The sequence below is a fragment of the Ceratotherium simum genome, chromosome 27, assembly GCF_057802395.1.
Source record: "Ceratotherium simum simum isolate JZ-2026a chromosome 27, ASM5780239v1, whole genome shotgun sequence".
NCBI classification, from domain to species: domain Eukaryota; kingdom Metazoa; phylum Chordata; class Mammalia; order Perissodactyla; family Rhinocerotidae; genus Ceratotherium; species Ceratotherium simum.
In genome coordinates, this window is record NC_141926.1 from 14550172 (window position 1) to 14566867 (window position 16696).

At 41.8% G+C, this 16696-nt stretch overlaps 1 protein-coding gene across 12 annotated transcripts in view; it reads left to right on the plus strand.

Annotated features, from left to right (window-relative positions):
- The window catches only part of TIAM1 (TIAM Rac1 associated GEF 1), a 358647-nt gene extending 355884 nt beyond the window's left edge, over positions 1–2763 (plus strand). For all 12 annotated transcript variants that reach the window (XM_087418160.1, XM_087418167.1, XM_087418157.1 and 9 more), the window contains one exon: positions 322–2763. In XM_087418160.1, the coding sequence (XP_087274286.1) occupies positions 322–791 (470 nt within the window). In that variant the 3' untranslated portion in view covers positions 792–2763. The remainder of the gene's footprint in view (positions 1–321) is intronic.
- Positions 2764–16696: the final 13933 nt, after the last annotated feature.

The following is a 16696-nucleotide window of genomic DNA, read 5'->3' on the forward strand; positions in this document are numbered from 1 at the left end:
CCCCGCTGCGCAGGGTAGAGAAATGGATTATTTCCGAGGAAGCTGAATTCCCTTGTCTCCATAACCTATAACCCCCTGTGTCCCTCTGTCCTCCCTTGCCCTTCGGTCAGTTGCTATGACATCCTCTAAGTCCAGACATCTGTACACGGTTATGACACCAAGACATCCTACTGAAATCTGGCCTTAAGCCCTGAGTGACATCAAGGCACTAAATGCGTACCATTTAGTTTTATTTTCCTTTTCATTTATTTGCTTTCTGGATTTCCGTCTCATGTAAAGCATGTGGGGGTTTTATTTTTATATTTTTGTGTGTGTGTGCAGTGTCCGCCCCAAGCAAGTCTCTTGGGAGGAGGAGGCGGCGCCTGGCTCGAAACAGGTTTACCATTGATTCAGATGCCATCTCCGCCAGCAGCCCGGAGAAAGAGTCCCAGCAGCCCCCCAGTGGCGGGGACACTGACCGCTGGGTAGAGGAACAGTTTGATCTTGCTCAGTATGAGGAGCAAGATGACATCAAGGAGACAGACATCCTCAGTGACGATGATGAGTTCTGTGAGGCCGTCAAGGGCGCCGCAGTGGACAGAGACCTGCGGGAGCGGCTTCAGGCTGCCTCCATCAGTCAGCGGGAAAGAGGCCGGAAACCCCTGGACAGTCACGCATCCCGCATGATGCAGCTCAAGAAGCAAGCTGCCCTGTCGGGCATCAATGGAGGCCTGGAGAGCACAAGCGAGGAAGTCATTTGGGTTAGGCGTGAAGACTTTGCCCCCTCCAGGAAACTGAACACTGAGATCTGACTGTGTCCCCTTAGAGAGCGTGTGTAGATACTTCTCCTCGCCTGCCCTCACTCTGTCCCCCTCCTGTACCCTCCGGGAGGAGAACATTCCCTTAGGTCACATTCTGGCACACACAGTTTTGGCAGCTGACTTTGCTCTGAAGCCATGTAGCCACCCAACTCGGTCATTTCCCACAACATCAGAAAGAATTGTTCCGAACCTCAAATCAGTTAGAATCCTATCTTCTGTATATTACGAAGGGCTTTATTTATTCTCAATTCATCAGGGCCTGAAGAATTAAAAAAAAAAAAAAAGATTCTATAGCACTGGAAAGCAAATTACCCCAGGAGTTTAAGTATATATGACACATTAGTTTAAGGGATAGCACACAAAAAAATAATCAGGATCCCTCTGTCTAAAATCAGTCCAGGAGCCATCTCCTCGTTGGGGAAATCACCTTCAAACACAGAACGAAACAAAGCAACTGTACAGCTTGCAGTGTTCTTACTCCTTTCCCTCTTAAATGTCTGAGAATATCTGTGTATTTTACGAATGTGTGAAGAGAGGGTGGAGATTTATGTTTCAATGAGCTTTTTTTTTCTTTCTCTTCTGTTTTGGTCTATGGCTGGTCTTCCTCATTGTCTGTGTTCGGAAGTTCTAGTTTTGCATAGAATTATAAAGATGCCAAACTCTTTGAAAAGAGATCCAAATTTATCACTTGAAAAAAAAAAAAACACTATTTTTTGTATTTTACCTGAGATGCAGGGGCACAAACAGGTGAGAATTTTACAGTGTTAGTGTAACTCTGAGTCTAAGAAAACGAGGGTTTTACGTTTAACAGAGAGAGCGAGGCATGGTGATTTTATATTTATAGATGAAAGGCCAACAAGATGCTTAGGAGAAACTTTTTTCCCAAGAAGCAGATTTTTTTTTTTTTTTTTAATGTCTGAATCTCTGTTTGAGATGGGAGCTCGGTTGGATTAAGCATGACACCCGAATGGGCAGTGTGTGTGTCTGTTGCACATGGTGGGGGAGGGGAGACTCCTCATGGGGTTGCCATGGTGATCATTGGTTTTCCCATCCAGGTTGCATCTTCATCCATAGATTACCTCCCCCTTCTCTGACAGTCCATAACCAAACCTGTTAACAAAACGACCTCTTCAGAAACATATCTTGTGTTCAACACTTTGTTCATGCCAACAAAACAGGGTACACATGCTAAAAATCTAACGTTCTAAACAGATTTCCAAATAGGAAGAACAAAAACAAGTTAAAGCACTTTCAATTTTTTTTTTTTTTTAAAAAAAAAAGGTTTATAGCTTTTTTTTTCCTCCCATTTCACAATATCCACTTCCTAAGAAGGGTTTAAATAATATGAAAACTTTCTTTTTGGGGAAACTATCTATTTGGTGTTTGACACATCAGTAGGTACTTTAAAGACCTGAATTTTATAGTAGTTTTAGGAATTATATTTTATAAAGATCAGTTATGACTTTATATTTCCAGACAATAGAGAGTTCAGAACATCATGCTCTGTTGCCCCTGCTTACTTTTCCTGCTCCCCCCCATATCCTTCCCCTTTCGGGTTTCCAGGGCTCTGAGCTTGATCTTTTGAAAGTTTTATTCTATTAAATTTTTGCTATATCTTCTGATTTTCTTAAAAAGCTTTAGAATGGTTTCTATACCCTTTGTATCACTGCATTGTTCCATATCATCTCCAGTTCGATTGTGTCCGGATGGAAAATTGAAGCAGAAACTTCTAAGCGTCACATGTACTAGTCTCAGTGCAACGGGTCTGTCTGAAAATGCTGGAAAGTCTGGTGCTTGGAGAGGGTGCCATTGTCTCTGTACATAAGGTCATGACGTGTCTATGTCAAAAGTTCTTATATATTTCTTTTATAAGCTGAAAGAAGGTCTATTTTTATGTTTTTAGGTCTATGAATGGAACGTTGTAAATGCCTGTCAAACAATAAAAATATTGAAAAGTGAACAATCCTGTGCCTTTTTGGATGGGAAGGTGGATATGAACTAATGTTCCTTTTTTTTTCTAAGTAATTATCGCGATCATCGAGGGAAAGCCGACTAGGTAGAGCTTGACGTTTGTGTTTGTGGGTGGTTTTTTGCTTTTTTTTTTTTGCTGAGGAAGACTTGCCCTGAGCTAACATCCACTGCCAATCTTCCTCTTTTTGTGTGTGAGCCACCATGACAGCATGGCCACTGACAGACGAGTGTTGTAGGTCCACGCCCAGGAACCGAACCCAGGCCACTAAAGTGGACTGTCCCAAACTTAACCACCAGGCCACCAGGGCTGGCCTGAATTTTGTGTTTTTTTAATTTTTTTTATTGAGGTATAGTGACATATAATAACATTATATTAGTTTCAGGTGTACAACATAATGATTCAATATTTGTATATATTGTGAAATGATCATCACAATAAGTCTAGTTAACATCCGTCGCCAGACATAGTTACAAGATTTTTTTTCCTTGTGATGAGAACTTTTAAGATCTACTCTCTTAGCAACTTTAAAATATGCAATACAGTATTATTAACTATAGTCACCATGCTTCATGAAGATATAGTACATCTTCATGACTTATTCATTTTATAACTGGAAATTTGTACCTTTTGACTCCCTACACCCATTTTGCCCACCCCCATCCCCTGCCTCAGCCAACCGCCAATCTTTTCGCTATATCCATGAGTTCAGTTTTTTTGTTGTTGTTTGGTTTTGTTTTTTTAGATTCCACATAGTGAGATCATACAGTATTTATCTTTTTCTGTTGGTAGAACTTGAGGTTTTAACTGGAAAGAAAGGAGGAGTGGGCATTACAGCTGCTTGCCATTTGGTCTACTGATTCGGAGAATAGGAAATGGCACAAATATGGATGTACGCAAACAGAGCTCTGGTTTCCGGTCTCCTGCCCCCTCCTGGTGGGAGCAGGCTGAGGGGAGCCCTGGGAAGTGTTGGGGTGAAGAGGAGAGCTTAGGCTGGCCTGGGTGGGTGAGCTCTTGCACCCAAGGTCTGCCTGCACATTTTGTCACTGGGGGTCTTGCTGGCTGGGTCTTACACAGAATCATAAAACAGGTAAACACCATCTTGGGGTACCTAACCCTTCCCTTTCAGAGTCCCTGATCTACTACTCCTCAGTCCCTTACAAACCTTACCCAGTCAAAGTTTACCCCACTCACAGCTGCCCTCCAGGTGAACAGGATTTCTCCTTCCTGCCTTCCCCAAACTAGAAGATTCCTCCCCACAGCAGCAGGTGAGCGCTGCTGTCTAGCACCTTGCTGCTCAGTGTGGTTCATGGACCAACATCAGCATCAGATCACGGGAGCTTGTTAGAGTGTAGAAACTTGGGCCCCACCCAGACCTGCTGAACCAGGACCTGCGTTTTAACAGGATCTCCAGGGGATTCATATGCGTGTTCAAGTTTGAGAAGCGTTGCTTTGGCGGTCTCCAAACGTTTTGATGTTGAACAATGATTTGGAGCACGTGCCTTTTTAAATACATTCAGGCTGTGCTGTACTAATATCTACATTCTAAGGTACAAACAGATTTATTTCTGTACCTGTTGTATCCCTTTGTGGGGTGACTGAAGCCAGCTTGACACCTGATAAAATTATTCCAACAGGGGCCGGCCCAGTGGTGTAGTGGTTAAGTTCTCACAGTCTGCTTTGGCGGCCCGGGGTTCACAGGTTTGGATCCCAGGTGTGAGCCTATGCACCACTCATCAAGCCATGCTGTGGTGGCGTCCCACATACAAAATAGAGGAGGATGGGCACAGATGTCAGCTCAGAGCTAATCTTCTTCAGCAAAAAGAGGAGGATTGGCAATAGATGTTAGCTCAGAGCCAGTCTTCCTCACACATACACAAAATTATTCCAACAGTTTGCACTTGGGATAAGTGAGATTTAGGCAATTTGGGCTGTTTTCCTGTCCAATCTCTGAGTCTATCAGTATGGAGGAATTGAGCCCTCAAAGTCAAGTATACAGAAATAACCATAATGCCTTTTTTACTCTTACTTAATTTCTTTTTCATGCTTGTATCCCACTAGGCTGGCAGAAAACACCCTCAGTTCACCCTTCTCTCCCTGCTTGCCAAGATTTGGGGGGATTTGGATGGGGTCCTCCCTCCAGGCTTAGAGTCCATTCATTCACAGAGGTTACCATAGCTGTGACCATTGTCCTTGTCATAGGCATAGGCTCCTTCAAGTTCAGTGGCGGGCTCTCTAGTGTTTCTCTTTGCCCAACTCAGGTGTCCCACCCACGGCACCTCTGCGACCAGGTCCCTGGCATTTTGTGTCCCGCCTGGGATGTTGCCAGGATGCCTTGTCCAAGGTCTTGCCCCTTCCATCCCTCAGACCTCTCTCTTCTGCCTGCATCCCAGCCAGTGGATGTGCCTTTCTGTGTGTAGGTGTGTGTGGGTGTGGGGAGAGGAGCAGTGTAGACAAGCCCTTACTTTTTCCCCAGACTTTTTGTTGATACCCAAGTTTTACCTGAGTCTTACAGGCAATTTATGCTTCTCTTCTTGCCACCAACCTACCCTGGAGTAGGAAATCGTTGTGACAATCCCTTCTTAGAAGAGAGATATTGGACAGGTGGGGAAGAGGAAGAAATGAAAATACTGAGAGAAAAATAAAAGCAAATACTCAAACTCTTCAGCCACTATAATATTATAAAATGTGTGAGATCAGAATTGCAGCAGCACATTCCCCGTTAGCCTTCTCTAAAGTGTTTGAAGCAAGAACAAGGAGTATTCCAAACACAAACCATGAATGTGTAGGGTCTGTAAATACAGGGTATGGATGCTGTTGGTAAGTTACTGTCTTCAGTTGACTGAAGCACTGGTAGAACCCCTCCCCAAACAAGCCCCTGGAATCACTTTGTTTCCATTGTCTTCCTGGTCATAATCACCCTCTTCGAAGCCCCAATACCAATAGAATGCATTCTATATTATATATCATTCGTCTATGATAGTTTATTCTGGTCTATTGCATCCTTTCTACAGTGTGAAGCCACTTTTAGCCTATAAATTATCCTGTGTTGGTAAGGCGGTATCTACCATCACCCACGTCCACCACCTCAACCATGTGCTCAGTGTAAAGCCACGAATGGGCAAGTCCTAACATCACGGCTTTTAACAGCAGACTCTTACTATGGGCTGGCGGTTTCTCTGCCGTTGTCTAGTGGCTTGGGATTATTATCCACATGCACACCCAGCATTGCCTGTACAGTCAACTACTCTCAGGTGGGAGAGGCATGATACTTTTTAAAAAATCTAAATCCACATTATATTTTTAAAATCAGGAACCGCTATAGAACATAATCCTTTAGAAAAGTTTTTTATTTTCCATATTGTTTCAACACGCTCCACACCCAGGTCAAACCAAAGTTGGGTTTTTTAGCCAGTGGGACCCTAACAGAGTTGCTGTCATCTTTCTGACCCCCAGCTCCATCCTCTTTGGCTTCAGAATTTAGCTCCTTTTCCTGAAAGCCACTTGGGGCTTCCTCAGCTGTTCTCGAAACTCCTTGGTTTCTGAGTTTGGCGTCTTCATCTTAAATAGAACATCCTATGGTCTCTGTATTTGCGTTTCCTGCCTGATGTCATTGCCTTGAGCTTCAGACATTAATGATTGGTTGGTTATTACAACTTCACTTTCAATCAAGATGTTCATGTTTTGGGTTTTGTCCTTGACTGGTTCCTTGAATACATGTGTGGGTGTGGATGTGTGTGCAAACATACACACTTACAAAGTGAGTTCATACTATTTTATTAATACATATTATTTTATTAACCTGAATTTTTCCCTTCATGGTACTAATTGTGGACATTTTCCTATTACATTATAAATAGGTCTGCATCGCTCTTAAGTCATAGCTACATAGCAATCCATCTTAATGGATGGACTATGATTTACCATAATTTATATATCTAATTCCCTGCTGATGGATATTAAGGATTTTAGTTTTTATTATTACAAAAAAATACTGTGAACATCCATGTTGCAAATTCGTTGTGCACAGGTCCAATTACATCCTTAGAGTACAGTCATAAAAATAGCTTTGGGTGCATTTATATGCATTTTAAAGTTTTTGATGCACATTTCTAAATTGTAGGATACCATACTCCTGTTTGGCTTCTGGTGAGTGGTCAAGATCCTATTTCCTGTCTAGTGTCTTCACTTTGTCGCAGAAATGCTTATGGCTTTGCCCTGGAAAACTGGCTTTTCCCCGGAAAACTGGCTTTTCCCCCCTTAGCTTTTATTTAGATTCTTGGGTGGGATTTGCTTGGTGAGCTGGGCTTTCTCCCTGTCTCATCCTCCTTCCTCCAATCTACACTCAGTTTTACCGGGGCGTTTGGCCATTAGTCTACAGAACTTGGAGTACTTACAGTGCCATGAGTTACAAACATCAATGCATTCTCCTTTTCAAAACTCCGGGGACTTTAAATATTCCTCACCCCATACATGCTACATCTTGTTTTCCCTTCAGTTTTAAATGAAAGTTGAGCTATTTATGGTGGTGATAAAATCAATTTCATATCACAGACATGCTTGGGCAATCCATTCCTCTTCCCAGCATTGCCACATACTAAGGAAGGAAATGGCCTTTTGAGAAAAATAAGTTTTATAGACTTTTTTTTAGGTTTAAATAAGACTTAATGGTTGAAGCAGAGATGCCACAGGACCAAGTTCCGGCTCAAGCAGACCATAATCTAACAATTCACTAATAAAGTCAACAGAGGGGCAAGTGGTTATGTCTCCAAGAATAGGATTACAGTCATGCATAGGCTCTGAGAAATGCAGAGTTATTGTGTGCGATTTCGTCATTGTGCGAACATCATAGAGTGTACTTACACAAACCTAGATGGTATAGCCTACTACACACCTAGGGTATATGGTACTAATCTTATGGGATCCCTGTTGTATATTCGGTCCATTGTTGACCGAAACGTCATGCATGACTGTAGTTGGTTTGGGGAATGGATAGAAAGTCAAGGTAGGGGTGGGTGGTTGGGATAAAGTTTCTGTTCACTTGAAACAAATCATGATGTCTTTTATTAAAAGCCATTATGGAAAAAGAAAGAAGAACTTTCTTTTGTAGAAAAACAGTGAAAGGGACAATGACTGGTGGATTTTCAGTAAACCTTTCAAGTCTCAGGGAGTTTCCACCACTAGTGAGAAAAAGATGAATCAGACTCAATCAAGCAATGATTTCCTTGAACTAAAATATAAATTTCCAGGGATGGAAATTTCAAGGATGCAGATAGTTTAAGAGGACTCTATGTCCAAATTTCCTTTCCTAAAATTCATCCGCCTAGGAATGTGCTTGTGATGGACGTGTAACTTCCCTCCCTTCCCTCCCTTTTCACAATCATCTCTCTACCACTTTTATAAGAGAAAGAGACTGTTCTCATCCATCTCAGATCATACTTGGGGGCAAGAACTTCTGGGACTTCACACAAATAGACACAGAAAAATAGAGGGTTGAGAAAGTGAATAACTCTACTGACCAGGAAGCTAATCCTTTTGCAAGTCAGGTGGTTTCAAATTTGCTTTCAATCAGTTTGAAGGAGGATTTAATCATGTTGTCAGGTGATAGATCATTAAAAATAATTATGGATGATATCTCCGATTTTTGGCGTGTAATTCAAGAAGTCAAGGAATTGAGTGGCACTGCCATAACAAAACTCCCATATATTCTTCAAACAAGGTTTCTCTGTGCTTGCATCTATGAAAATGAAAAGTAGAAATAGAATTGACACCGAACTCTATTTGTGGCTAGCTAAAAGTAAGATCATTCATGGATACATGAATTAATTGCGAAAAAACCCCAAACTTTTCCATGTCATTAAGAGAGCATTTCCAGTGAAATTTACCTTTTACCTTGAATAAATTTTAATCTCTATATATTTTCCTATGATCAATTATATACCAATAATAATTGTAATCATAACTCAATCCAAAACTGATTTTTTAATAGTTGGAGTTTTATGGTTGTACGAAATGCCAAAACTTTTAACAAATAAATTTATATATATATTTTTTATTGTAAAGCAGTATGTTAGGGTGATAGTGGATTAGAAAAATGAATTTAAAGGAAAAAGAAATGATGTGAAATTTTCGAGTTTTTAAATATATTTTTTAAATAGATGATGGGCATCAAATTGTTATAGTATTTAGATTATGTTAAATACATTTAAATGTGATATAATTTTATTTTAAAATATCAAATTTTCCAATATATGAGTGTATCCGTTGCTATGTAACAAACCACCCTAAAGCTTAGTGGCTTCATGATGCAACAAATATTTATGATATTCATGATTCTCTGGGTCAGGTGGGCAATTCTTCTGGTCTTGGCTGATCTCTGAGGCTAGCTGGCAGCCCAGCTCAGCTGGGGCTGGATGGTCTCACACACGTCCTACAGCCTCACTCAGGTGCCTGTCAGTAGGAAGGCTGTTTGGTCTAGGGAGCCTCAGCTGGGACAGCTTGTCACCGCTCCAAGTGGTCTCTCTTCCACCAGTAGGCTCGCATAGGCTTCTTTACATGGTGTCTTAGTCAGCTTGGGCTGCTATAAGAAAATACCATGGACTGGTTCGCTTAAACAGCAGACATTTATTTCTCACAGTTCTGGAGGCTGGAAGTTCAAGATCAAGCTACCATTAGATTGAGTTCCTGGTGAGGTCTTGCTTCCTCGCTTGTAGACAGCCACCTTCTCTCTGTGTCCTCACATGGCCTTTCCTTGGTGCCTGTGCATGGAGACAGATCCATCTCTCTTCTTACAAGGTCACTCGTCCCTTCATGAGGGCCCCATCCTCATGAACCAATCTAAACCTAATCACCTCTCAAAGGCCCCACCACCTAATACCATTACATGGGGGCAGGGTTTTAATACATGAATTTGGAGGGGGACACAAACATTCAGTCCATAACACTGAATGGTGGCCTCAGGGTTCCAAAGAGCAGCAGGGCCACGCCTCAAAGCACGAGCAGTTTTCAAACCTCTTCCTGACTCCAGTTTGCTAATATCCCATTGGCTAAAGCAAGTCATGTGGCCAAACCCAGAGGCAGGTTGGGAAAGAACATCTCAAGGGCATGGATCCAGGGAGGTGTGATTCATTGGGGATTGCTGCAACAATCTACCATAGCCAGAAATGACATCCTTTGAAATGATTTTATGATGAAAATTATTGCTTGAGAAGTTTGGATTATTTTAGAGGCCAGTCCCTGCGATCTCCCCTCTCCCTTGAGAATCAGGGAGGCTGAATGGAGAGAAAGTGAATGGGCTTTGGCATGGAAACCGTCTGTTCTTGAGCATTTTCATCTACCAGCTCCATGGCTGATACCAAGGCACCAAACCTTTCTGAGTCTGCTTCCTCATCTCAGTATGGGGATGACAATACCTACGTCATTATGTGACTCAATTAATGGTCACTTCCTGCTTCCTCTCACCCCCTACTCAGGACCGGGAGGCCGCAGGTTCTCAACCTCACAGGCATCTCATCTTATCCATGTCCTGAGATGAAGAGGTGGTACCAAGTTTGCTTTGGAAACTTCTGGCTCTGGTTTTGACCAATCAAGTGAAAATTGGTCTTTGTAGAGAAGAAACTGGAAAATGCGTTTATTCTGATAAGGGATTTGTATTCACTTGTAATTACCATGCCATTAAATATATAAAAGTAAATCTAGACTTAACAGTGATATAAGTGATTAGAATAAAAAAAGGTTTTTTTTCTAAACGTAAAAAAATGGAAAAGCTACCGTGAAAGTGGATTTACTTTATGTGCTTGATTTTTAAAAACACACATGGAAGCTTTGATCAAAATAGCAATTTGTAGATTGTGTCCTATGTCACTTACCATATTACTCAATAATTCGTGTTCAGATGGCTGAGTCTGAAGCACCCCAATTTTGGAATTTAAAAAGAAATAAAACCCATTGCACAATCCATGTCTTAGCTAAGATAGGAAAGATTTACTAAAATCTTTTTTTCTGCTTGAACTTTATATTATCCATATAACTCTACACACAGAAAAAGAGATCTGAAAAAATATGCATAGAATTCCATGAACTATTTTTCATTTTTGCCTTCTTTTTGTTACTAACTCTTGTCCAGGGCACATGCAATTTCTCTTAATTAAAATCACATCATTGACTCAGTTTTTATAAGGAACACATTTGAGAGTTCTACCATAGTTTTGTTGATACTTCTTCTCCATCATTTTTTCTGCAAAATCTTCAAGCTGTTGATGGTTCTTGAAATTATTTTTTAAGTGATATTTGAGTTTTAAAAATTGCATTTGACTAATTTGCTTCTCATTTTTCTTTAATAATGTCGAAGTTGGTGTGGTTTTTATTTATGAAGAGCTGTCTTATAAAGATAGCCGATCCAAGAGAATTTCTCGTGTTTCAGAGCCACACCCTCCAGTGACATCACTCATCCTGGGAGCAGGACCACTGGGTGGCCAGCGTGTAGTGGGGCCTGGAGCAGGGCTCCCTCTCTGCCCTGGACCCTGTTTCCATCAGTGAATAAAGGATAATGGCTTTCTTCAAGGAAATGTACCTTGGTGGACATTATGTGTAAGAAATTTCGACATTACGAGAATGAAATCCCCTTGGGGAGATGGGAGGAAAGTTAGCATGTCAAGCTGGGAAAGGCCAAGGCATTTGTTAGGCTCCAGAATGACAAACAGTTCTGCTTTATTGATTAACTGAGAACTAGATGAAAGACAAAGAACTAGGGGGAATTTCAGAGAAGGAGAGGGATGTTTTTAAAAATGACTTTTAAAATTGAGGTATGACCTATATACAGTAAGGTGAGCTATGTAAGTGAATACTTTGGTGATTTTTTTGTGTGTGTGTGTGAGGAAGATGAGCCCTGAGCTAACATCCCATGCCAATCCTCCTCTTTTTGCTGAGGAAGATTGGCCCTGGGCTAACATCCGTGCCCATCTTCCTCTACTTTATTTGGGATGCTGCCATAGCATGGCTTGATAAGCGGTGTGTTGGTCCGTGCCCAGGATTCGAACTGACGAACCCTGGGCCACAGAAGCGGAGGGCACCACCTTAGCCACTACACACCAGGCTGGCCCAGTGATTTTTTTTATAGTGTACACCCGTGTGTAACCACAACTCAAAGCAAGTTATAGAACATTTCCAGCACCCCATAAGGTTCCCATATCTCTGCCTGTCCATACCCACGCCCTTCCCCAGGTCACCATTATTATGACTTCCACCATTGCTATGGACTGAATGTTTGTGTCTCCCCTGGCCCAGATTCATATGTTGAAGCCCTAATTCCCAAGGTGATGGTATTAGGAGGTGGAGCCTTTGGGAGGTGACCAGGTCATCAGGGCAGAGCCCTCATGAATGGGATTAATGCCCCTATAAGAGACATGAGAGAAATAATTTCTCTCCACCATGTGAGGAAACAGTAAGGTGGCCATCTGCAAACTGGGAAGAGAGCCCTCACCAGACACCGAATGTGCTGGCACCTTGATCTTCCCAGCCTCCAGAACTCTGAGAAATAAATTTCTATTGTTTAAACCACCCAGTCTATGGTATTTTGTTATAGAAGCATAGACTGACTAAGACAATCATCACTGATTAGTTCTGTCTGCTTTTGAACTTCACATAAATAGATCAGATAGTTTGCACTCACTTGTGGCTGGCTTCTTTCACTCATCCTAAATCTGTGAAACTCATCTGCCTGTCCTAGTAGTATGTTCTTTTCTGTCGATGGATTTTATTGTATGAGTAACCCAAAATTTGTCTATCCCTTGGATGATGGGTCTTAAAACACGCTGCCCAAGGGAAGGGATGGCAGTCACCATCACGGCTACAAAGTGACTAGTGGGACCAGCCTGCACTGCTTGTCTAGGACGAGTCATTCATTTATTCAACAATATGTGCAGAGCACCAACTCTGTGTGTGAAGCAGCAGGTACTGTTCTATGTGTTGGAGGAGTCAAGCATGCACACGATAAAATCCTTGTCCCCGTGGAGCTGACATTCTAGTGGGAAGGAATGGGTACAGATGCTGAGCTTCCTGTACGCCGAACCAGTCTTAGCGACCAAATGGAGAACTTGGGAGGGGACGTCATAGGGCAGGCTGGCACTTTCAGGGGTCAGTGCCGTGGAGACTTCAGCCAGGGGTGAGGCTGCCCTCCCCAAGGTCAAGAGAGGTAATCCAAAAGCCACGCAGAGAACATGTTCTGAAGAACCTCCTTCACCACCCTTTCTTAGAAGCAGACTGAAAAGTTGGAGCCCAGTTCCAAAGGAGCTGGAGTTTCCATCAGTCCTGGCAGCTGCCTAAAGTGTGAAGAGTTGACCTGTTCAGAGTGTAGGCAAGGATAGCTACCCAGGCCCAGACCTGGAGAGAATTCCCAGGATTGTTTCAGGAGTCATAGATGGGCTAAGAGACAGGTCAGGGTCTATGAAAATGTCCAAATAGAACACAGACAGCAGTTGGGTTTAAAATTAAGGTTTTATGATTTTTTTTAATTTCCCTTATTTGTTATTTTTATTTCCTGTTTCCTGATAGAAATCAGTCCCCCACTCCACCCCCACCAACCCACCAAAAAAGCTTGTTTGTGCTTGTTTTCTGTGATGGCAATAAAGTGAGGCATCATTCCATAGATATTTACTCAGCAATCCCACTGCTAATACCTGACAGCTAAGCTTGGGATGTGGCAGCTATGAAGAGGAGGGACAAGTGGGGACAGTCCCTGGGTCTTTCAGAAGAAGGAGCTGGCACGATGCACAGACAGTAAAGGGACTCAGCAAGTGGAAAGTCCCACCCTGTCATGCTCTGTGGGACATTTTCACGTGGGGTTTCGTGCAGTTCTGGAAGAGGCCAGCCCTTCCTCTAAGAGAGCAAATGATAGCTTAATGTGCACGCAGACCGTATTCTGGTGGAAACAAGGAGAAATGTTACTTAGAAAATCTCACACATCAGTGGGACTCAACTCCAAGGAGCTTTGAATATATATTGATGCCAGGACCCACCTCAGCAAGAGAATGATGATATCTGGGTTGGGATCAGAGCATTGGTGTATTTTTTTTTCTATGCTAGACTATGTGAAGCCCCAGCTTTTATTCATTTTATATGAGTAGTAGAGAAGCCCAGAGCTTTTTCCAGTCTTTTGAATAGCCTAATGAAATGATATATCAACCTTCAAAAAGGATCTGAGATGGACTCAAATATGACACTTCCTCACTTTGAACTGGACCCCTAGTAACTCAGTGCAACCACACCTGTACATTCATACTGGTCAGAATGACTGATATATTTCTCTATCTGTGATAAATATTTATGAAATCAAATGTATTGATTAATAAATGCTATTTGGTGGCCAAAGGAAATCCTTTAAACTCTGAGGTGTTCATAGTTAGGAATAATATAAAAGCGGGGAGGGCATTGGTGATAGAAAAGTTTGGAGCTATGCAGCTCAGTCATTGAACATGATGGAACAGATTAGTCAATTAAGAAGCACGGAATCTGGCTGCTGGGATTCTGCTTCTGTGTTTACTAGAAAAACGATGGCCCACCTGCAACCCCAGGGAGAATGTCCTAAGAGCCAAACAGAAGAGGAGACATGCAGAGCTGGAAGACCCTCAAAGCCAGACCAAAAAATGTTGAACCCAGGTGGGGTACCTTGAGGCAAAGAGAATTGGTAAGTATCCCTCGTTAGACCACTACTATCTCAAGCTTAAATCTCATATCTAGTGGGCCCAATATTAACTATTATCACTCCATTATGGATTAATTCTATAGGTAACAACATCTAATCTATTTCTAATTTGTTTCTTTACATAAATCTTTGCTTTAGAAAAGAAATGTTTAAGGGCCAGCCCTGGTGGCCTAGTGGTTAAGTTTGGCATGCTCTGCCTCGGTGGCCCGGGTTTGGTTCCTGGGCATGGACCTATACCACTTGTCGGTGGCCATGCTGTGGCAGCACCTCACATACAAAATAGAGGAATGTTGGCAACAGACATTAGTTCAGGGTGAATCTTCCTCAGCAAAAAAAAAAAAAAAAAAGAAGTTTAATATTCTCACTTAAGCTTAAAATTCTCACATAAGAGGTATGTACAAATATTATAGGGTTTAGAATAGCAACAAATAATTAGGTACAGAAAGAGAGAGAGAAATGGAACAGTTAAATATACAATCCATGCTAAAGAATTTTACCAGCAGTTAAAAAGAATAGGGTAGAGCTACATGCACTGAATTTGGTGTATTTGAAAGCATCCAGTTGATTCTAATGTGCCAGTGGAGCCATGAACCATGGGTCTACATCAACCACGGGCAAGAAACTTATTCCTTTTCTGACTCTCTGTCTTGTAATTGGATTGAAAGTTATTGGATCTAATTTACCTGTAATTTGAAAATCCATACATCTAACTAAAATTTATTGAGCACCTATTATGTATATAAGAGATTGGGGTCATAAGGTGGATAAGCATAACTCCTGACCCCGGAAGCTCACAATCTGGCAAAATGAACGCGTGAAATGCCCCCAATATACGCGTGTCACAGAGCACTCCTATTCACTGACAGCTGTTTTCTCTTCCTTCCCCAAGAACTTCCCAAGAAGAAGAGCAACACTTGAAATGGGAATAGGGAAGCAAAATACACTCTGAGGATTTTCAGGGGCATGACCTCTAAAATCCCTTGCATTTATTGGAGTACATTCACTTGAATTATTCTTTTTTGTGTTTGTTTTTAAAACTACCAAATTAATGGAAGTTCAAATTTATGCAATTTATTTATATTAATATAAGTTAAAAATAAATTAAAATGAAGCGAAACTCATTTAGTTGTCCCGTTAGCCTATTTCTCATTCTTCAGTCTGAAAAACGACATAGGAAGGCAGCCACATGCAGTGGATCTAGTTTGCCCAGACATAACCATTGCTTCCACTTCTCCCCTATTTTTATATGGATATGCATATCTAACTAATACACAGATATAAATATATGCATATTTAAATGGAGTCATGTAGTACCTTATTATACTGTAGTCTTCTTTATTTCATTTATTCATCATGAATAGTTCCCCATGTCATTAAGCGTCCTTCTAGAATATTATTTCTTAATGGTTACAAAGATTTCTTTTGAGTGGACACACACAGGCCCTCAAATACTCGCTGAAAAAATGAGGGTCTTAAATTCTATAATTTCAGATGTTCCGATAGTTACGTTACGGCTAATTGTAAATAAAACACTGTGAAGTGCTCTCATCTCTACAATAGTTTCACCTGACACTTGCATCCATTTTCTACATTTCAAAGCTTCCTGTTATCCATGACCGTCTGCCCCTCACAAAATCTGTGAGATGGATTGGGCAGATCGACTTATCGCTATGTCAGAGGTGAGCAAAGAAGGCTCAAAGAAATTGTCGCTTGCAGCTGGACAGCTTTTCTGTTAAGTGTTAATGATCAGGATTAGACCCCACATCGAGAGACAGACCGGCATTTCCAGCCAGAAAATTCATTGACTGGCTATAATAACAGAATGCTAGAATTACAGGGATCAAGGCGCTGCCCTGCTCCTTTGAAAAAGAACAAACGAAATGTTCTAGCCTCTAAAAGTCTCCAATAGTATTTCCTTTACGGGTTTATCCCATTCATAAGGACGATAATAGAACAAGCGCTGCGTTCACCATCACCTTAAAAGCATTTTGCTCAAGTTTGAGGTCCCACGTGCACGCTACCGCCCCCCGCTGGACACCTGTTGGATGGCCTCAAGTTTTTCTTTTGCAGAGTTGACAGGGAGGAGTTGAATTTACCTTAGCAACTAGGCTGTGAGTTTGAGGGAGTGAGGCGGGCGGAGGTGAGCAGGGAGCCAGAATCTGCCCAAGTTCGTTTTCTTAGCCGAGAGGAGAGCTGTGACCTTTCATTTTGCTCTGGGTTGTGATC